The 24030-nt window shown below is 46.6% G+C and overlaps 1 protein-coding gene across 6 annotated transcripts in view; it reads left to right on the top strand.

Moving 5' to 3' along the window:
- The window catches only part of Pdm3 (POU-domain protein pdm3), a 175452-nt gene that overhangs the window by 6330 nt on the left and 145092 nt on the right, over positions 1–24030 (top strand). For all 6 annotated transcript variants that reach the window (XM_076823511.1, XM_076823506.1, XM_076823509.1 and 3 more), the window contains exon 2: positions 9321–9616. In XM_076823511.1, coding sequence (XP_076679626.1) covers positions 9350–9616 — 267 coding nt within the window. In that variant the 5' untranslated portion in view covers positions 9321–9349. The remainder of the gene's footprint in view (positions 1–9320; positions 9617–24030) is intronic.

Raw genomic sequence — 24030 nt, 5'->3', positions numbered from 1 at the left:
CGAAGGCGGTTTAGTACGTAAATACATCTTCAGCAGGGGGTACCATTATAATGGGCATGTGCGGTTAAAGTTCTATTTGTGGTAATTCGGAGTTTAATGCACTCCACGGCTCTGATTTAGCCGGCGGGCTGACACTTTTTTTGTCCGGCGCAACCCCAACGACGCTGGCGCCGTAAAACATGAAATATTCTTCCTGCGCCTCTGAGGATCGCCGAGCGCTCGCCTACCGTATAATATTTTCCATCGTCAGCGGCAAATTTTGATACCAGTTTAATGCTGCCGCGCCCTCCCCGCCCCTCCCTTCCATGGGATTATTTCAGTGCAAACCACCCTGCTCGTTGTTTTTCATGAACTCTGTTGATGGTGTGTTTTATTAAGTAGGTTCGTCAATGGATACCCAATTTAATAAAAAGCAATTATCGCACGAGTAGCAGAATATTTTCTGCTAAAACTCTTATATCTTCTCCCTTTGGTACCCTAAGACAGCGCCAAAATCAAACACGTGTACCCAAGTCTTAGAACCTTACCTTCCATCTAATCCACCACTGCACAGCTACCACGAAGCCCACCAAGAACGTCACAGTATCTCTCAGAATTATATTCCTAGCCTCCAACGTCCAGCATCCTCTCCCAACACCAAGAAAATCCCCAGCAATTATCGTCAATCGCGTACCCAGGCTGAAGACTGAACACTCGACGTTTCAATTTTCAGCAGCCTAAAGTAGCACCCAATTCTCGAATTCTCGGTACCCGCGATAAACAGAGTGTGCAGCCCAATCAAGGCATCTTGGACAGCGCAGGGATGCCGATTCGGATCCCCCTTTCGCTGCCGATTTATGGACACTCGCGGCGATCGAAGGTCCAGGTTGCGTTCACGCACACCCGTCCGCGGCGGTCGTGTATCCTCGGCGTGGCGTTCACACAGCCGCATTAACGGGTCGCTGTTCAGTTTAATCCTTGCGTTTCGTGACTCGGGACAAAGCCCCTCGGATTTCTGACGGAATGGTATCGCACGAAACGACCATTACCTCGGCCGGCACTTAGCCGGCGCGCTTACGTACGTACGCGCGTTAAAGATTAATTCGAATCACTTCGATACCGCCGCGACCCTCTCCCCCGGGGGCAGCAACTTGCCTCGGCAACTGGCGACGACGTTTAACCGAATCGTTGCTGGCTCGGGCCATTCTGAGCCATTAATAGGAGCGGCGCAAGGAGTGAGTCCTTTCGCTCTTCTGACGTTGTCGAACGAGGTGCCAGTGGGCTTCGTGGGCGTGCGAGGGTGTGATAAGAGGGTTGGGGGGGTTGAATGTTACTGGTTCACGAAAGGAAATGGAAAGGTTGAATATCTAACGAGTGAGTTAAGTAGTTTCTTGAAATGGGAGTGGTGTGAGTCAATACTTTCTGCTCGAGGAATTAGTGGTAGTAGGGTTCCTAAGTTTCTAAAGTGCAGTTGTTCTAGAAATTCTTGAATAATTGTCATTAGGAGTTAGACATGTTTGAGGATTTTCTTGTAATTCTAATAAGTCATCTGCTCCGACTGTCCATGTTGAGAAGAGGGACGAGGGCAATTCTGATCGCATAGAAGTCGGAAAGAACGAGCTCGCACGAATTTCGCAGCGGTTCTTGTCACCCTTGATTCCAGCGATCCGACTCGGTTCAAGTCTGCGCTTCACGCCTTTTTTCCGCTCACAGTCTCTTTAGCATTTACAAGCGCGGTGCAGGCGCCACAAAGCCGCGATTATGCGCTGCCATTAGCCCGCTCGATTGATTACGGGATCGTGAAAAGAGGACTCTGCAAGGACAATGTCGCGATGGGCGGTTGCCAACTGGTCCCGCTGCGATCATTTTATTGGCCGTGTTTCAAGTACGAGGGTTATCGCTGCCTTCTTGCGCTTTCACCCTTCCCCTTGCGCCTTTTCCTTTCCTTCCAACCCCTCGTGGACGACCTTGCCCCTTCGTCTAACGATTCGAGCACCACTCTTTCTCCCTGTCTAAGGATCTCTGCATTCCTATTTCTCTATCTCATACAATGATACGCAAACTGGATATCTTCATGAAGCAACACCAAAAGTACTATTCAATTTCTGCAGAACATGTCATGATTTTGATTAGAAGGCTATACAAACGCCTCCACTAAACACTGTCAACCCTTCCTCAGGTCAATCCTCATCTAATTTTCCAAGGTCCAACTTTTACATCATCTTCCACGTGATCTATTAGGTTGTTGCAAATGAAATGGCCGTTTTCTACAATTTAAACTTCTCGGCTTTGTAGCTTAACTCTGTTCCGAGCAGATGGCGTTGTATTTGTATCATTTGAAAAGTACATGTCTCACACGTGATGTGGCGTGTATAATTTCTGTTATATTGCGCAGTATACGTAATTAAAAACCGATTTAACTGATCATGGAAAAGAAGGAAATTCGAATAATTTACTTGTATGAGTTCAAACTTGGTCACGGTGCGGCTAAGGCAACGCGGAATATAATTACTGCATTCGGCAATGGTACTGCAAGTGATCGGACCACTAGGCGTTGGTTCGAAAAATTTCGTTCTGGTGATACAGACCTCGAAAATATGCCTCGCAGCCATAAGCCAACAGCTATCGAAAACACTATTTTGAAAGACATGGTTGAAGAGGATTCACGCCTAACTGTCCGGGAAATTGCAGTGAGAACGAATATTCACTATTCAACTGTTTCCCGACATCTACAGGCCATGGGAAAAGTAAAAAAGCTGGACAAATGGGTCCCACATGAACTTACTGAAAACAACAAAATCTTCTTTGTTTTCTCGTCATAATAATAAAAGCCTATTACATAGACTAATTACTTGTGACGAGAAGAAATGGATGTAAACACTGCATTCGCTGAATTTATTGCCTCTCGTACTCTGGATTTCTTTCAGAAAGGCATTGCTGCACTTATTTCGCGTTGGGAAAAGTGTATTAAAGTCGATGGTGACTATTTTGATTGATGAAGTACGTATTAGGTTTGTCTCATAAAAGTTTAAATTAAAAAATCAGAAACGGCCATTCCATTTGCAACAACCTAACACTATTGAAATACTACAATTCTTTCCCAGTTCACCGGCCCCACGAGTCCCCATTCTCCAAACAAACTCATCGACGTGTCCCTCCTACCCATCTCGCAACACCTTCAAAATTACTTACCATTTCCTGCTCCTCCTTCCATCTCCCAAAGCCCCTCTCCCAATCTGAGTCGCTGCTAGCACCCACATCTCTGCTAAACGTCGTAGAAACAGAGCTATTAACGAGTTTCTACCATCGCGACACGGTACACCAGGAAATCGAATCGGCGCGTAAAGCGTGCCAGCGTCTGAGGCGGGTAGTTCTCGCGGCATGCGCGGCCATATGGCGATTATCCGCGTCCGGTTATTTATAGTGTTCGTCGGCGGGCACGGCGACGCAGGAGCAGGCTGGTCGGCCAGAAACGGAGCGCGTTTTCGCGGCGAATTGGACCGAGCCTAAAATTCTAAAACCGCCGCAGTCTTGGCGGCTGCGAATCGCCCTCATAAATCGTCGGCCCCGGACTTTGGGCGGTTTACACGCACTTCGGTGTTGCCTGGAGCGTCGAGCGGGACCGAGACAGAGGTACTGCGGGACAGAAACAAAAGACAGAGACGGGCCGAGGGAGGCAGGCTAAGACTATGTAGGAACTAGCTGCTGGCCAGAGGCGCACGGTTGTTTCTAAACCCACCTTATCTACTAGCCTCTATAATAAGCTGCGATCTGAGACCGTATATTCCACCCACCCACCTACACACGCACACTCGATCCCGGGGAAGAAGCCAGTTGATGGTGGAGAGGCTCGCGCGTACACAAGCAAGGTAGGGCCAGTCGAAGGAGCTACCCGCAATTCCCTGGACGCTTATACGTGTTGTAGGCCACGAAGCGCTTGCAATTACAAGCTGGTCAACATATAATTATCCCCAATGACCATAAATTACCGGATTTTTATGCGCAACATTCTTAATTACCCTTTGAATTAACATCAATCAACCCCCTTAATTGTACGCTGCTGCTGCCGGCGTCGCTGACGCTGCGATGCCTCCCTCCCGCTCCCTGGTCATCCTTTTCGTCCCTCGATCGCTCGGTACCCTCCTGTCGGCCCGGCAGGATAGGCCAGCAGGATGATAATGCGAAAACACGATACCAGCCCCGGAGCGAGGACCAGAAATATCGAAAAAGGAAGAGGACCCTGGCGAGCACCCGGGTGGGGGTTGGAAGTCGAGGGACACACCGGGAGTCGCGACCAAGTCGCCCCGAGGGTGGCTTTCAGTGGTTAAACGTCTGATCAGGGGTCGGGAGGGGTGGGAAACTCGGATCGGGCTCGTGACGGCTCGTCGCATAATGCACGCGTTTTAATTGCCTCCCTAGACACTCGAGCGATCCTCGTATCAATGGTCCCGGTGTTTTTAATTGCATATTCGATTACGTGGACTTTCACCGGGTGATCCCGTCGGCAATTATCGCTCGAGGAGACATGCCAGGATGCACCCAGTGAAAGCAGACGATCCTCGTTGTTGCCCGATCAGCAGGATAGACCAGTCAACTTGTGCGCTGTGAAAATTGACCGGTGGACGGACCTCTGTTACGAGTACAGCTCGGTAGACTGTCAAGAAGCATCATCTTGGCGGGCATTGACGAAATTTTATCAGTGGATTACGACGTAGTATGCACCCACCCTGTTGAAGTTCGGTTTGCTGGTAATTACTTACATAAGGGTAGTACTCACGGATTTCGATGACCTTCGAATATGTGGTCGGGGGTATGATTCCGAACAACTTTTTCCTATGCATGTTGTCGACGCTCGGCTTCAGTTTTCGCAAAGCCGCAAAGTCGATATTCGCAACAGAACGGTAGATGGTTCTGGCTATATGGTTTAGCGGGCCGTCAACATTTGGGAGATTTACACATTTTTTGTCTTAAATCTCATAAAAGGTGGCGCCACCCCTCCCAGGAGGTTGCTCAACCATCCAACCCGAACCAACTACCGATCACAGTTTCTTGAGAATATCTCGAAAACTAAATAATTACCAACTTGCTTATTGAGAAGCTGATGATTTCAATTTTTCTCGTTTACATTCCCAATTCCCATCGCCGCTGATAGTAGCTTAACCAGTCGTCTAGATATTCTCCAATTGGACGTATAATTATCCAGAAAGGAACATGCAGCGGTAATGGTGGCGGAGGAGTTTTGGGATTCGTCGGTGATTAATCCTCTTCTAAACCGGGGCAGGAGCGCAACGCCTCTCGTAGGCCTGGCCGCGGCGAAGGTAACAATTTTCAAATATTAAGGCTCAATGACACTTGAACGGCCGCGGTTATAATCATTGCCGATTTCTTCGTCCCGCTGGAAGGACTCTCCTTCACGTTTCACGTATCACGGGATCGAGAGGCCGACGCGATACGCTAATGAAACCGCACTCTCATTAAACCATCCAAATCGACGATACTAATTGGCCAGCTTTCGGAATACCCGGCATTATACCTCAGGTCGCGATATAATAATCGTTACGGACGAATTCGGATCGGACAGCCGGTGGTTAAAGCGTCTAGTAATTTCACGGACGCAGCCCTAGAGCGATTAATATGATTCCAACGGAAATTAACGACCGCGAGTGGGGAAAAAGTCAGGCAAGTCGGAGAGCTCCGACTGACCATCGTCAACAGGGGATCCTTTCGAAACGAGGGGATCGTTTAAGACGGGAGTAATTTGCTTTCTTCCACGCGAAAACATCCAGCATTCACTGTATGCTGCCTTACAAGGGAACACCGCGAACCCGCGTTCACTGATTGGAACGCAACTTTCTGAGCCCTTTAAGCGTGTGAAAACTAACCTCAAAGTCAAATAGGCCCTCCCATATTCACGTATAACTCCTAAAGTACAAGAGACAGAAGAAAATGTTTCAAACAGAAGTTTAATGGTACAATAAGCGCTATAAACCTGCGTTATCAAAATTTTGAAAAGAGCTTAAAAAAAAAATATACCTAACATAAATATTTTTTTCCAAAATTTCGTTCACGCTGGTTTGCAGCTCTTATTGTACCATTAAACTTTTGTTTGAAACATTTTCCTCTGCCTCTTGTACTTTAGGAGTTGTACGCGAAAGAGTGAGAGTGCCTATTTGAGTTTGAGGTTAGTTTTCATATCGACGAATGAAACACATCGTTGTTCTTGTCTTGAGTCACTTTATAAACCCATAAAGTTGCGTTCCAAGCGGTGGGTGCAGATGCGTGAAGTTCCCTTGTTAGTAGGTACCATTCCTGTGGAGAATTTTCGACCCAGAAGATCCTTGCTTCTGGCGCACAGTGATTCCAACGCTCGATATCGACAATTTCCCATTTTTATCACTCGCAGGCATTTGAACTAGAATTTTTCAAAACACATACCTCTCCTTCTACCCAATCACTTATCAGAGCTGTGGGTACCATAACGATTCTACCGCTAAGCTACTATCACACAAATGCTAAATCATAAATCACGTCACGCTAAAACTCTTCAAGTGAAATTTATGAAGAAAATCTCTCGTCGCAATCTCCCGAGCCCCAGACCTAACCCGCAAAAGATTCCCCCCGTCAACTCTTGAAGAAAACAGTTCTCGAATCACGTCCTCCTTAATCAATACTCTGAGAAATGGTCGCGAGTGACGCAACCCAAGCACCGCGACACAGAACCACGGCAATTACGTGTTACGTGCCGTGTAACGTCGCGTTAAGACCCTGTGTTCAGAGCCGTGAACGTGTGTCTGGCCGCGATTCAGGCGGCCATCCCGCTCGGGGGCCCCCTTCGAGCCCGCCACCTTTGCCACCGGCGTCCGCCGTTTTTAAAAAACCCGGCCGAGAAATATTTGCCGCGACGGCCATTATATAAAACGCCTTTTATGAGGAACAAAGTAGCTGCCGGTGGGCAGAAGGCGCGCTCTCGCCCTTTGACAATAATTTGTCCAGAATAACCGGCTCGTCTCTCTCTACCACCCCGGGCTTCCGCTCGATGATCCATCCAGCCGTTCGTCATAGGCGCACCGCTTTTAAAAAACTGAACCGCTGGACTCGGGCCAGCGCAAAAATAGAAGCAGATGTTGTTAGTTGCGTTCAGCAAGTACACGAAGACGCGGGGCTTCGACGATGTATCCTTCGGCGAAAGTCGTGGGCAAACGGGGCCGGTGAAAGGGGGGAGGAAGAGATGATCGCCGGTGCTCTTTCTGGGAGACGGTGATTTCATTGCCCTTGAATTCTTACTAACGGCCCGGTTAGATTAAAAATAATTAGCCAGATAAATGCGAGGTGTCTGTTAGGTGGCGGGCCATTTTATTCTCGAAGCGCAGCGGCGCTGGATTCCACCATCCCCCTTTCGCGCCCTCCTCCTCGACGCCTCCCCGAGCAAATGTTTTTGCTTTGAAGTCGGAAGATGAACGGGCCTCCTTCCAATTTCCACTGTCTGCATTCTTAACAGCTGCACGCACTACGCTTCGATACGGCTGGCGGGAGATCCCGCGTTTAATTAGTATCGCGTTTATGCGTGTCGCTGCGCCCTTTCAAGTCCCTGGCTCGGCTGCCCCGAGTTTGACGTCCTGTCGATCGAGCTGCATCGTTCTTCTTTGCCTGGGGATGGTGGTGGAAGTTTGATCGTGGCACAGGAGTGTGTTGGTGTCGGATGGGTAATATATGGGGACGTGAACAGGGGTTGAAAACAGTTATGATATCGGTTTCGGTTCTCGAAACAGTTATGAGAACCGAAATAATCTTGAAACAGTTACGAGTGAAAACGGTTCTGGCCTATATCGGTTTCGGTTCCGGTTCTACAGAACCGATATTATATCGGTTCTGTAACGGTTATATATCGGTTATACAGTAAACCCTCGCTATGAGCTGGGCTCGCCTCAACCATTCGTAAGCGCCGTTAAAATTATGATTAAATAATAAATCTGTGAAGAATAAATTGATTCTCAAAAGTAGTTTGAAATAATTTTTTTTTTAAGTTACGTTTAAGTTAAACCCTTATTAATGTGGGGTGCCCTCTTAAGTGTTTAAAAATTTAAATAAAGTATAAATTGTGTATACATCGGTACCAAAATTTTTGCAGAGCAACTTCTAACTATAATCTTCTAATTTAAATATCACTAATACCTATTGTGCACTACGACTAATATTAATTTGACACTTAATTTAAAGTATTGCTAACACTAACAGCAATAACTTTCCTAATATGTACAAACTTACTACTAATTTTATATTAATTATTTTTCTCTTTTCAATACTTAATTTACAAATGCTGTCTTTCATTTCGGCTTTTCCTGCATTGATGGAGTTTTGAAAAGAGAGACACTAGATAGCGAGGCCCAGCGATAAAAAGACATAAACAAATCGAATTTCCAGTAAACAAATGTGACATTGATCGTAAATATTTTGGAACGTACTACGCATACCTGATGCCTAACACATAGGATACATTACTGTTATAAAACCGATATATAAGCGTTACGGAACCGATATAATATCGGTTCTGCAGAACCGTAACCGAAATCGGTATAGCTAGAAATTTCGGTTCCTTATAACAGTTATTTAGAATATCGGTTCTTCATAACTGTTTCAGTCAGAACCGATATATAACGGTTTAAAACAGTTATTCTCGGAACCGTTTCAACCCCTGGATGTGAATGATTTAGGAGATTCTGGGTGGACCTAGCAGTAGTATGATGTCTTTTAGGAGTCAGGAAAAGGGTTGGGGGCTGTAGAGTGTCTTTGGCTAACAGCCACCAATTGTAATGCCTGCATGCTAGATCGTCTGCCAAACCTCGAATCTAATCGCCATTTCAACTGACAATGAGTTACATCGCGGAGGTATCTTCTGTTTGGGCATTTGCATTTGGAAGAATTACTGCCGTTGAATTTGTCCAATATATTATAAAGTTCTGTGTACTCTTAAACTCTTTAACCCCTCTTTTGGACGTCAATCTTCACAAATCAGTAGATCCTGCATCCCTACCATTAAAGTTGTTCCCCAATTCCCTTCAATTCGATGGATATTGAAGTACCCTAGCCTTTGTTCCCGAGTCTTTTCTTCAAATTAGCCAGCATAAGAAAGCACTCAAAGAACCCATTGTTTAATCTACGTTCCACCGCAAAACTGTTGGTAATATCGAAGTGTCATCGCGTCAGCCGACGTTGGACGTCGTCCCGCGACCAATTACACAAATTATGTCCCAAGCATTATGGAATGGCGTGAGGCTGGCGAGCGAGCGCGCAGCGATTCCAACTATTAGATCGGTCCTCAGAGAGTTTTGGTCGATTCACAGATTACGAGTCCCCGGGATGCAAGCCTGACATGGCGGAGGGTTTGGCCGAGGAGGAACAGAGCAGTACCGCTGCGCCCGCTTCCCCGCCAGCTGATCTTCGCACTCTGAACACCCAATTGTCGCCGCCTTATCACCACCAGCCCCATCTCCAGCCTCGTCTTCAGCATCTGCAGCATCCCAACATGTTGGCGACCGCCGTACCGCCCAAGCACAGCTACAGCATGCTGTCTCATCAGATGAAACCGGAAGCCGAGTTGGACGCTCCGTGCGACGTCCCATTGAATCTGAAGAGCGAGGTGAGTCCATGAATCTCTATGAACCATTGCCCGTTGATCGATTAGGACTTGTACCTAATCAGGCGGGAACAGTCGCCTTATCCTTAGGCGGAATGTTGATTAGTTGCGACGATTAATTATCTGCTAGTCCCTCGAGGAGATGTCGTTCGACGCTCAGCTCGCAAACCTTGTTAAGCGTTGTCAAATTTTCTAGGCAGTAGAGCCTCAGCTCGTTTCAATCGGGAAGCTGTAGCCAGAGTCTCAAAGTGTAAGAGATAGCTTGTAATAATTTTCTCCGAGTAACAACAAGGTGATGAAACGAAAAGATGAATGAGATGATGCTTTCTTCTAACTTGCTCGATATAAGTGGCCTTCGGAGGATCGATACGATCTCAGTTGACCAGGCAATCTCCCAACTATTTCGAGCAGTGAAGGCGTTTACTGATTTCTTCTGGCTACAGCATTCCCCAGGGTTCCTTCTTCATACCCGTCCGCATTAGCTTGATCAGTTTGACGACCCGCATTAAGAGCCGCACGAAATAATACGCGCAGGATCCTCGGCGAGATCCGTGGACCGTCCGCGATGATTAATAAGACAGACCCTCTACGACGAAGCGATCGTCACAGTCGTTACTAACGGTTTTGTGTGTCAATGACAACCAATTGTCTGCTTAAGTATCTGCCGCGCCGCGTCCCAACCTAAATCGGCCAATGGTCTCTCTGACCTGTATACGATTAACGTACAAAACAAAGCGTGTCGAACGACTTCCATGTGGCTGATGGGGTCAATGCACGGGTCCTCGTTCTTTCTTCGAGTATTACACAACGCGCGACTTGGATCCAGCAGAAAATCTGCCTTCGAACCGCCATCCGAGGTGTCCACCCGAAGACGCAACAGAGACACGAGTTTCTCATTTACTATATTCATCAAGTCTATCGACTCTCGTTCCTGGCTCCACTTAATTCTACACACTATCAAACACGACCCAGCTAGGAAAATGTGGGGATCATAAATCACGGGAGTTTACACGATTACGAGCGCTTTCTACGTCTGGTATCGGCGGCCTCGCTAAACGAAAAATGTGACAAAGGCGTTATCGAGAACAGGCGAGCAGCGCCAATCTAATCTCCATACATGGCGCGTGTCCGTTCATGCATTAAGCGACCAGGGGAGCCACGGAGCTTATTGCCAGAAACTGCCAGAAAAGGTTGCTCCCGTTAGGAGATGGAGAATCGTGGGAAAATCGTACGGGTAGAATGTCAAAGTTTCTAACGGGCCCGCAGCCACCTATGCCAGCTCGCGCGAGCACGACATTTGCCTAAGCGCGTTAGCGCGAAAGACTTCCGCGTTCCAGCTACAGAGTAAAGTCTAATCACAGTTTGCAACCCGGCCCCCACCAGCGAATCGCCCGCGTCGATCGTTTATCAGCCCGCAATCTGTATCAGAAGATCGACTTGCTGGATCGCCTTTGATCTCTCGCAACGGCTTTCCCGCCGGACACTTATTTACTGCGTCTGGTAATTGTTTATTATGATCCCTAATCGGGAAAGCGAGGTCGGCCGAGCCGGCTACACGGCCCGCGAGCCCGCTCGAGATTTTATTTCGCGCGGCAGCGTCACTTGAGTGGAACGCGCGGAATTAATATTTATGGGGGACCTGCTGGCGGAATCTTTCGCTCGGATCGTAAAGGAGGAATTATCATGGGCGTTGGGTGGGGGTCCAGCCGCGTTAATCACGATTTCGTTGCCGCTGTTCCGCGTATCACAATTGGAGACTTTAATCTTCTGTTGGTTGCATCGATCGATCATTGCGTGGCTGGTTTTTGTATTTGTTTCGAGATCTGGGCGTAGAACATTCCCTTTCGTGCGCTCTGATTGTAGGCACAGAACAATCAACGCGCACTGCCGACCGTAACTTTGAGGCTTCCCCCTTCGTTTTAGATTACAAAGAGTTACAGTTGCGAGTCACCTGTCTTTATGCGGTGGCATTGCTTCTTCGCACTTTAGCGCGGTCAGTACCACCTGAAACTTCAGATTCTTCAGACTTCGTAGCTTCTCTTGGTTCTCGATAACTTCGCCTCTTATTCCTGCTGAAATATATTAAATCCTTCAGCTCTGCCATGGCTACCAAATTCCTGAAGAACAACACTGCCCCTGTTTACGAGAATTTACCCTCGAATTTGTCATGGCCGGAGCACAGACTGGGCACGCCGAGTTTTTCCGAAATTCTATTGAAATAATAGGACGAAGCAGCCAGGTACAGTTACCGGCGGAACAGCCTTAATGTCGCTGTAATCTCTAATCGCCGGCGCATTCATGTTGCGCGCACGCCTCGTGTGTTATTGAGGTTCGACAAAAGCACTTTTGCGCGGACCAGCTGTTGATTCGCTCGCCAAAGAACGGACAATTCGTCGTTGAACAATGCGTGCAACAATGATGCCAATTAGCCAGCAAAAGAGAATAATAGTGTGCTAGAGGAGGGCCGAGGCGACGGCGGCGTCAGCCTCAGACTAGAGTCTCGAAAACAGCAGTCTCATCCGCGTTAGTCCGCAGTCCCTGTCCATCCATTACACTATTATCCCCTCAGCAAACACACAGGATCCATCCTGGACTCCACGCGTGGACTTAATGCCCGTGCCCGCCGAGTCTGAGGAGAGGGAGCATGCAATTTACGCGCAAAAGAACTAGGATGTATCGCGGTACTCTGGCCCGTGGAAAAAGAAATGCCTCTGCTTAACAGGGGTACAGCATACATAATAATGTCGGCGCTTTCGCGCGCGGTGGCCGGTGAAATATGAAGGGCTTGAGGAGAAATTGCGTTCGTCCATGCACGGGCGACGATCTTCTTATTTATCGGTATTAACATGTCAAAGCTGCTTAGCGCTCATCTTTTCTCCATGTTCGTATGCTTCGTTGGTGTTTGAGTAGTCGGGGACTGGTTCTTGGTTCGTTCGGATTTCAGGAATTTCTGGCGACGTTGAGAGTTTACAGAGCGTTGAGACGTTTGACCTTTGAGAGGTCTGAGCGTTGAAATATCCGGGCGTTAAGATATCTGAGCGTTGAGATGTCTGAGCGTTGAGATATCAGAGCTTTGGGATATCGGAGCATTCAGATATCTGAGCGTTGAGATGTCTGAGCGTTGAGATATCAGAGCTTTGGGATATCGGAGCATTCAGATATCTGAGCGTTGAGATGTCTGAGCGTTGAGATATCAGAGCTTTGGGATATCGGAGTATTCGGATATCAGAGCGTTGAGAGATTGAAGCGTTGAAATATCAGAGCGTTGAGATATTAAAGCGTTGAGATATCAGAACGTTGAGATATAAAAGCGTTGAGATATCAGAACGTTGAGATATTAAAGCGTTGAGATATCAGGGTGTTGAGATATCTGAAAGTTGAGATATCTGAGCGTTGAGATATCTGAGTGTTGAGATATCTGAGCTTTGAGATATCTGAGCTTTGAGATATTAGAGCGTTGGGATGTCAGAGCGTTGAGAGATTGAAGCGTTGAAATATCAGAGCGTTGAGATATTAAAGCGTTGAGATATCAGAACGTTGAGATATAAAAGCGTTGAGATATCAGAACGTTGAGATATAAAAGCGTTGAGATATCAGAACGTTGAGATATTACAGCGTTGAGATATCAGGGTGTTGAGATATCTGAAAGTTGAGATATCTGAGCGTTGAGATATCTGAGTGTTGAGATATCTGAGCTTTGAGATATCTGAGCTTTGAGATATTAGAGCGTTGGGATATCAGAGCGTTGAGACATCAGAGCGTTTAAATACCATAGCGTTTAGGTATCGGAGACTTCAGATAAGCAGGTCATTGAGGTAACAGGAAATCTACTACACTTCATTCCACTGAAATGGCCTGAGCTATTGTGAACCAACTCGTGACGTACATAAGAAAAGTTTGCCTACATAGAATTCCAATCGCTCGAACTCTTCTATCCAATGATCATAAATTATTAGACCTTTGAGCGGCGCATTCTTAACGATCCCCCTCAATGCCATTAGCCGTTCCTCTTAATTGCGGAATATCTTCTTCGCGCGAGAATAATGGGTATTCAGCAACGCTAATAACTGTACGTAAATACGAAGACACGGTCCTCCAAGGATTCTGTAAAAGACACGAGGCCGTTCATGACTAAACGAGGCTCCACATGAAAAAGACTCGAAGAACCATATACAATTAGAAGACATAAAACTCGCTAAGAATCGGACACATAATCCCACAAATCTATTCACCACTATCAGTCACGGTTCTTTCATGATCGTTAAAAACCTCGTTCTTCCTCCCACTTGCTGTATATCTTCATCAAGATTCTCAAAAGGACGTAGAATCTACACCACTCTGTTGTTAGTGACGATCTACTAGCACGATGGAATATTTTCATCGTACTTCCTACCAATTAGACTCATGCATCAGGATTACCGTCATCGGAAGATCCTCTCATACATTTTTATTCTACCAGATACTACCCGACAAGAACATCCACAGTGTCTGAAAGCCAATTGGAGCTGCAGCTCCTTTTTCACTTAATACCTAGCACGTATCTGGAAACGCGAAAAGAAGACACTCGACGTCGCGCAAACTGTCGCCGAAATGTATCCGTCAGGATCTGTCTAGCGCAACTATCCCCGCGAAATCCAATTTCTAGCCCACTCGTGAGCCCGCCGACGAGGGTGCGCGCTGAACAACCCCCGGGGTATAAATACGCGCGCGATGCATCGAGTGCCTTTGACGCTGGCAAGAACTGCGGCAATTCGGCCGGCGTCGATCGTCGATACGTATCCGCGAGTCAGAATGCCGTTAAACAGCGGATAGATGCACCGTCACGAATATTCCAGCGATCCTCGAGATGATCTCGACGCGGAGCGCACGAGGACTTCTGCCCCGGGAACAATCCCCTGCGCCCTGCCAGGGAGAAAGAGAGAAAAAAAAAGAACCAGCTCAGCCGCGCATGTAAGCCACTCGACCGCACCGCTCGCAATGCATAGACTTCGACGTGGATTCTTGGGAGCGTTCGATGGATCGATAGGCAGCCGGGTGGCTACGCGGAGGGCCTTAAGGCGCATTCCACCTTGACGGTCACGAGGCTGGACCGTAAATGCATCTGTCAAGAAAGTGATTGAAGGCAAACGAGGGGTGCCAGCGCAGCAAACCGGTGCCGTTCGGATCTCATTACCTCGGTGGTTCGTTTCACCGAGTCAATCGGGTTTCGATCGAGTTTCACAATTACTGCGATAGCCGGTGCTCTGGGCCAAGGCTCCGGCATGGTCCGTGCTAGATTATTTCGCGAGAGTCTATGGTGTTTCGTGGTTTTTGAAGAAATGGGGAGTTAAAGTGGAGGAATGTTGGAGAACATCGTCGAGGTTCGTTGCAAAGGAATGGCTTCGGTTCGGGGATATTCTAGTGACATTTGGTGGCTTGAACTTGATTGGAGGTTAAGCAGGAAGATGAAGAATAGTATTTTTTTATGGTAGAGTAAGTCCGGGGAAATCGGTCGACCTAACATAAAAAGGCTTTTAAAACTAATACTGATATTATTTATTTTATATGAATAACCCTAATATGCTTAGAATTTTATGAGGATTCAGACAAGCTGGTCGATATTTGCTGAAAATTGAGTTGAAAACTGAGATCATGATGTCAGTTTTCGTCGCTTGTCCTCCGGTTAGCTTTAAAAGGAAGCGTGATTAATATGGCAAAATATTTTCGCTGCATTGTTCCTCAATACTTCTACTTTCTTATTATCCAAAGCATTAAACGAAAATTCACTTAGAAGTATATTTTAAATACGATTCTCTACACTACAGTTAAATGTTGTCATAAGCTCAATTTACCTTTTATAATCTATAAATCCAGAAAGTCACAAAACGGAGCGAAGTGGTGCTGTTCTTTCAACTGTTTGGCTCCCACAGAAGCTATTGCTCTGTATCCTAACGCGCCCTTACGTATAGAGTCTGAGATACAGCGACTCGACTGAAAGTATGCTGGTAATTTTCTGGAACAATCAATTCACAGCTATATTCCACTACACGAGTAGAATTATCATCGCCCAGAAATATATGGTACCATTCCTCGAAAACACCGAACCACTCCCCGGACGATCAGAAATCAATTCCTTCGGCGGCAATCGGCGAACTCGGAAATTCATAAAGCATCTGGAGCGTAACGTGCACACGTCGCTTTATGGATTGGAAAATCTCCGATTTTATGACGCACAATCACACTTGCCACTCCGTGGAAAGTTTACTCAGCTAATAGAAAAAAAACGGGGCGGCCGGGTGGGTGGTTCGGGGGTTGTTCGTTGGACAAGCGCCGTTCGCAAAAAGCAAGGCAGGCAGCGAGCGACGTCGACGAAAACCTGGGGAACAAAAAAGAATCGACAGATCGAGAGACAGAGAAACATTGGGTGCGTGGGAAAGGGTGGCTGGGTGAAAAGGGGGGGAGGGTGCGGCGGGCGCGAGGGAGAGAGCGGTGGCGGAAGGGAAGGGCGATATCCCGTCGCACGGACGGCTCGTCTATTTCTCCCGCTTGCTATTCGCGGAGTGATGGAATGTTTATCAATAGATTAATCTCGGAGATCGGCGTGCGGCTCCGCACAATCGCTGGAGCGGGGCTCCTCGATTGCGATTAAACATAAAAGTATTATTTCAATCTGGCCCCTCCGCGTTTGCCGTACATTCCGACTCGCCCAGCCATATACACGCCGGTATGTACACATTCGCCCGGCGAACGTACATCCCGATAGATCGGGCATTTTTCCATTAGATTGGAACTTGATTAAATTGAAAATCTGTCAATTTAGGAAAAAGCATCCGACAGCTTATATTGACGGTGGACATTATACGCCAGTGGCCAGGCAACGAGGCAGAACTCGTTGGCCTGACAACTCGCGCAGATAAAAACCCATCGTCGCGAGGAGCACCCCGGCTGCCGACTCCGCCGCGCTCGGTCGCGGGCCGAGTCACCACCCTCCGGCTTTTTGCATCCTTTTTGCGCCCTTGTAAAATTAATTGCCGACGCTCTTTGAGGGCGACGCCTCTCGGCGCGCCGATCCCCGGAAATTTGCTCACGGTGTGTGTCACTCGTTCAATCTCCACCTGACGACTCGCGCCCCGTGGCCGGTCCGAGGGACCGTTCTTTACCACGCGTCTCCGCAGCCGACCACGATTATCGCGTTTGCGCTCCTGGAATAATACGATCCCAACCGATTCGATTACCCGCGGACTCCGCTTCGACGGAGACTGTTACGTCCGGGCTCCTCCGAGCGGCTCCTGTCGAGGAAACGAGGAGATCGCACAGTCGGGTGTTTGACGATTGTGTAACGCGGAGTTAGAGATGAAAGATAGATGCGCGACAGCCCGTTGCACAATTGTTGGCGTGTGGTAGATGCGCTGATGTTTCCCAGTGAACTTTGCGTAAAAGTAAGCAGCGATTACACCCAATCAGCTCTGTCGTGTCGCAGTTAAGCATCTGACAACAGGATTTTCCGCCACTTTGCGTGGATTACACATAGTGCGGTCTCCACGGATGTAGGCACCTAATTTAGTATAATCAGCTGGGCGTGTGTTCGTGGGCTTCGTGCACACATACTTGGGCGCAGATCGTTTCTTAACGAGATTCTAAGAATCCACTTGGAAAATGCTTATTAAAACCGGCCTCCCCCCTTCGGATGTGGCCGACGATGCGCTTCGAGCGACCAATCAATTACGAGTCCATATAGCCACGCAACATCGCCGTGAGAATCTGGTTGGAGCGTATGGATCGCAAGCTTGCCGAATTAGTTGCATCTGTTTATTTACTCCGCACTCTTTGCGCTGGCTTTTTGTGCTTTAGATCTCGCTGTTATCGGCGCCTTTTATCGCGGTCACGTTTGTTTATTCTAATTCCCGCGCGTACATCTGCGGAGGGAAAAGAAGCTCATTCGGGCAGGGCTTAGCCCGGGAGGTAGTCGAGATAATTCGACGATTAGGCGGAACATAAGCCGGATAACATTATCTCGACTGATTTAAAACAGTATCTTGCGAGGAGGAACGCTAAGCACCGCGGGAAACGTGATTGCAATTCGCCATTGCGACCGTATATGGCACCATTGTCCGAACCAGTTCGATGTTCGCCGCGCAATCGAGAACGTATTACGCTCACGATAAGGTGCCGTGATTGCGGCAGATATATTTAATTGAAAATGCGAAGACCGACCTAACGATAACGCCACGTAGAAACTGTGCACGGTGCGGGGGTCATTATTAGTAATTTAAACGCAGCGATTATACGCGTTTTTGCGGGTGATAATTCGTCGCTGGTATAGTCTCCCTCTCAGTAGCTTCCGAAATTGATTGCACAGTCGATTTGCCGGTCGTTTGACACCTGAGTTGGAGCGTTTAAGAGTTTAAATTTCTCAGACTGTACCTTTTTGTACCATTTTGCCTTGTTATGTTCTACATTTCATTATATGTATTCTAAAGGGTTTCTCTTTGATAACAACTATAAGAATAATAAGAATAATAGGAATAATAGGAATAATAAGAATAATAAGAATAATAAGAATAATAAGAATAATAAGAATAATAAGAATAATAAGAATAATAAGAGTAATAAGAATAATAAGAATAATAAGAGTAATAAGAATAATAAGAATAATAAGAATCATAAGAATAATAAGAATAATAAGAATAATAAGAATAATAAGAATAATAAGAATAATAAGAATAATAAGAATAATAAGAATCATAAGAATAATAAGAATAATAAGAATAATAAGAATAATAAGAATAATAAGAATAATAAGAATAATAAGAATAATAAGAATAATAAGAATAATAAGAATAATAAGAATAATAAGAATAATAAGAATAATAAGAATAATAAGATTAATAAGAATAATAAGAATAAAAAGAATTATAAGAATAAGAAAAAAATAATAATAATAATATCTCGAGCCTCATATAATTTTCGGTTCACATTTTATTATAATTACGTGGACTGAAAAAATTCAGTTTCTACTTAGAAACTAACGAATTTGAATTTTCTACTTACTCCCAATAACGATTAACTCTTCTGCCGATATACCTTTCGCAACCCCTTGCAATATCACGATCTTGTTACTTCTCCATCGCACTATGTTAGGTGCTCAAGGAAGTTTAGACTGCCCCGTTGGAGGTGCCGGCGAAATTCGTGGACTCTTATGTCGGCTTGATTAAAGACAAGCGTGTAACAGGAAGAACCGCGGATAAGTCACGGCGCAATCGCACACCACGACACAGAGCCTTTTAAAGTAGGAAACTCGGCGGAAACTAGCGGTCACATGGTACCTAGAACTCTCCGGTGCGGTGCCAAATAACAATGTTGAATCTCATAAACAAGGAGACAAGACAAATACCCGGCTGGACGGTGGTCCAAGGGCGCGGAGTGGACAGAGTCCGTTCCACCCAGCCACCCCCACGGGGATGGGAGACTCTGCTGGTAATTTCACGGTGTCTTGCATCCCTGAGCCACCCCCTCTGGCACTCCCCCTTCGCAGCACTCGCCGTCCAAAGCCGCGCGATACGTTCGCCATACTCGTGCGCCAGTCCCGCATTATGATCGACGTTCAGCGCATTAATCGAATACGATCTAGCTGCTGCGACGCGTTCCTGGGATGCCTCTTCCTTTCCGGTACGGGCGTCTTCGTCCCGCGTTCGATACGTCCGCTATGGCGTACGATGTTCACTCCGCCAGGACCAGTGGTGGGTAAACACACGAATTTTCTATTTTATACAAGACACGTGTCATAAATGTCGTATATCTGGAATGAAAATAACTACCCTCTAAAACATTTTCGTATAGGTTACGAAGAAGTGCCAATTTATTAATAATTATAATTCTGATTAAAAAATTAAATTAAATTAAGTTACACTGACGAAAAATGGATATCGAAAGGTTAGAGTAAAAGAAATGCATTGAGAAAAACGAGTGTTTTTAAATTTGTTTGAACACTAAATTTTTACTTATTCGATTAATGAATACTTATTCGGAATGTTTGATGGGATCCGGACCTACTTTCGATAGTTTGCCAACTTACCACGAGGAGGGCTGAAATCTAAGCCACGTCTCCACTAAGTTTCCCAATATAGAATAATAAATATAATTTGTTTAAATTAAAAATTATATTAATAAAAAGACTATTTTTAGGAAAAGAAGTACAGCACCTTGCTGTTCATTTTGTGCAATAGAATTGTATAATTGTTCATATCGTACATTTAAAAGTGTTGTACTTAATTTTTTTCTTGATAGAACTACATAGTTCTTATTTAGTGCATGCACAAAAGCTTTATAGTGGCTTGATTCCACCACACTGAAAGGGATATTGCATCCAAAAAAGAAATTTGATAATAATTGATCAATTTCATTTTTTCTGAAACAGATATTTTTATTTACATAATTTTCAATTTAAATAAATTTGATTTATTATCGCACATTTATTTCTAATTACTTTACCTTTCATGATGCATTTTTTATTAGTTATTATCTAAACAAGTACAAAACAATAATTAACACCACGCTTTTGAATACTTTTTTGGGGTTAGGAAACTGGCGATTATACGTAGTTTTCGACGTAATCGATGCATTCTACAGTATTCGCATGCAACCAACAAGCGAGTCAGAAAGAACTATATTTTTCCAACACTTTAATCGTCGAAACCTTAAAATAATGAATATTTCTATTTACGACATTTGCGATAAATGACACGTATGAAATCGGCTTAAAAACAACATGTACATTTGCGACATGCCGTAAATGCATTTGCGACGCGGCGTAAAATACCGACCCACCACTGACCAGGACACAGTGTTTCAGATCGCTCTAATCACGGTACATATCTGTTGGCCTTCGTTTGCTTCGATATCTCGTATAATAAAGGGCGAGGATTATCGAGAAGATTTTTAGGGACAGCGTGAGCACTTGAGGCAGATAGAGGGAAGGGTTTGCCCCGGGCTGACCATGTTGCAGTTCGTTGTAGTCGTAAATGTGAAAGTAACGGAGCCTCATCGTCCCTCCCAGCAACAATTAGGGCCGTTGGAGAGTGGAATCGCGTTTCGTGCAGCCCCGTGCAAAGCAACGCGATGTCTTCGTCCACCAGCAGGCGACGCCTGCAAGGGTCACCGGGATTTGCGCGAATGGCCGACGACTTAATTGATCGAGGGCCATAAGCGAATTAGGGATGACCAATGTTCCACGTGCGGAGCTCAGGAATAGAGCTGGGGGAAGACGCCGAGTTAATTCAATTCGAGGAAGGCTGAAGGGGTTTTGGGACGTCTCTCGCGAGACGTAAATTTGCGTACGACCATACCCCCCGCCCTCGCTCAGCCCCTTCCCTCTTATCCCCAAGGACGAATGGACACTCCACCAAATTGCATATCGGTGACTTGGTTCCCTTCTTTCGACCGGCCTGCAGCCTTCTCCATTCTTTTTTCCACCGCTACCCGCCCTTTAGGCCAAACGGCCGCGAGTCGTAAATCAAATTATACGCTGAGTGAGATTAGATTTCTGTTTGGCCACGTTCGAGTTTGGGTCCTGTGGATTCGACGAAGGGGGTAAGGACTCTGTGCTGCGGTGGCGTATACCTTCTTCCTTCCTCTATTCCTCGTCATAGCCACCACCCCTTTCCGCCCTTCCGCCGTCGTGGCACGGTGTTGCTGGCCGGCGATAGTGGTGGTGGTGGTGCACTACGAGGTCCAACATTAGTTAACGATTAATCAAGGCGCTTGTAGCTCAACATATATCATTAAACTAGTTAGCGAAGTAGGGTCGGCCAAGTGTGCTGACCACTGGCTACCACCACCCACGCCGGTCGACCTCCCTTCAACCTGACCAACCCCCTTGACCGAGCCCCCATCTTGTTTCCGCGGCCGATCCAACCCTCTGGCGACGTGCTCACGTACCGAACTGAACTCTTAGAGACTCCCCGAGTTCAACCTCGTCCCTGATGTTTAGCCCGTTCCTACTGCCTGCCAATTGCTCGTTAAACCTGGGCAACGAGCAGCAGTTTCGCCGAGTTGGGAACGAATTCGTGGTCCAGCACGATAATCCCCCCAACGATGCGTTATCCACTCCCATAATGAATGGTATCGATGGCGATCCCCGCACTCGCCACGTTATACAAATCGCCTCGATTCAAAATTCAAACACAGCAGGCGATCACTATCGACAGTGACGTCGAACCGGAGTCGAGCGTAGCCTTTCGTTTCTAACCGGAGCAGTGTTTGCGTTCACCCCTGTAAATTGGGGAGAAATTCAGACTGAGCGGAGGTAGCAAGAGGGAAGCTCAACGTAGCATAAACTGACCAGTGCATCAGATGCACACGTAAATATTCTCGTATTCCAGGGAACTGAGAGCTGGGGATCACCCTCGGCAGGTTGGCCCTCCCCTTAGTCCTTCCACTTCGATTGGACTCACTCTCGCGTCTCACCTTCGCCCCCCTCTCCCTCTCTCTCTCAGCCCGTCCCTCGCTCACCCACTTGCGATACTTGCACACAGGCGATCTCTCGACCCCATCCCTCCGTCTCTTCTAGTTTTAACCATCGAGAGACGGCCGCATAGCCTCCTGTGCGCCCGCGGGCGCCCCTTATAAATCCTGCAGGACTCCTGCAGGCACTAATGTACGACTGTTTGCGGGTATAACTTGGCCCCGACACGAAGGATAGGGGATGGTGTTTCCAGTACATGCTAAGCCGGGGCTAAAGGCTCGCTAGACCGAGCCATTCCTCACTGCCCTACAGACTTACACCTCCACCCTCCCCCTCTCCTTCTGTGCTTGTCTTTGCTTCTTATCCCTAAGCAAATGTGGTCACCGCCGCGGAGGGCGCAGGGATTTATTGATGGATTTACGACCTTGATGTTTAGATCTTAGAGGAAGACGAATGGAATCTTGAAATCGTCGGCGTCATTCGCGTTTAATCTTCGTTTGCGATGCCTTCTCATTGCCAGGTCCGGACAAGCTGTTTGTTTCTTCGAAGGGAGGTTCACGTCAGACTCGCCAACCTCCCTCTCGCGAGGTCGATGGGAATTTTCAATTAATACTAATTGCGACTGGTGACTGTGGACGTTTTCCACGGCAAATTTAATTCTTGCACCTTTATTGGGCCGTGTAATCGAAGCGGCTTAATTAAACGAACGTAACCGGCGCAGTCTCGTCTAAAGAAGGATTGATGAACGAACGGGACTTGAAGTTTTCGGGCAGACGGACGAGCGATACAGGGGAATAATTTTCGCGCGGGGGATCTGATGACGCTGGAGGGGGCGACGCCTTTAGATTATCGACATTTCGAGATGAAGCAGAAGCCCGAAGGGACTGGACACATTAATACCGTCGCAGGGAATCACTTGGCGAAGTTATTTGACCACCACTGTTCATCCTGGGAGATGGTATTAAATCCCTCCCTCCTTCTGCCGCCCACCCTCTGGACCTGCCTTCAGTGGTTCGGACAGACTTGTAGCAAGGACCAGAGCTAGCTAGGCACCAGTGTCCGGCGGTGTCGTCGGCAAACGTTTGCTCGACAAACAAACTCAACTCCGGTCCCGGCTTCACCATTGCGCGACTCTGTTTTACTATATAAATGAGATGGTCACCCTAAGTACGGGGTTGAAAGGGATGATACTGTACGTGTGTGCCACGCCACCACCCAGCCCGTTTTCCACCTTGATGACCGCAAGCACCGATCCTTCATCTCTGGTCTTCAACCCCGCCCGAAAGGGTTCAAACTCGCGAGTAAGAAATTGGTACGTTGATTGCCAACTACTCTCAAATAAAGTCCTCTTTATCACCGTCTTCGGATAGTACAGTATTCTTTTTATTTTGGCGAAGATTCATGTCTGAGAAATCAGAGACGCTTGAGGAATCATTAATGTCTGACAAATCATTGACACAAGTAGAGTGTCTAAAATTAGACTCTTCAATGTATAAAAAATCTATTTTCTTAAAGGTCTTAGGCAGTAGCTCTTGTTGAAAACGAAGCATTTCTATTACAATTAATTACAAAGAAATAAATTGAAGCTGAGACTTGTTCTTGTAGTGTCGTATATAATGCATATTTTCGACTACACAAACATGTTTTTTTCAATGCTTATGATGTTAATAAACATTATGTCAAAGAACAAATCTAAGATTCAATTTATTTCTCTGTCATTAAAGGCGAAAGAAATGCTTCATTTTCGACAGAAACAACTACCCTTAAGTCCATGACTGTAATTGTAGACACGAAAGGAAGATTCATTGATTATGCGAGTGCTTGGAAGAAGTAGAATACACCAGTATCATGCCAGACAGCTTTTTAAATTGTCTTCCCTGGTTGTCTCCACTTGGAACAACGAACTGTGGTGTTTCGTTAGAAAGTCGGGGGTCGTTCCTGTACCTAAGAATAACATAATCCTCCAGTGTGCGCG

This window comes from Andrena cerasifolii, chromosome 11 (assembly GCF_050908995.1).
Source record: "Andrena cerasifolii isolate SP2316 chromosome 11, iyAndCera1_principal, whole genome shotgun sequence".
NCBI classification, from domain to species: Eukaryota; Metazoa; Arthropoda; class Insecta; order Hymenoptera; family Andrenidae; genus Andrena; species Andrena cerasifolii.
Note: the sequence above shows the minus strand (reverse complement) of the source record. Positions and strands in the feature narration are given on the sequence as shown.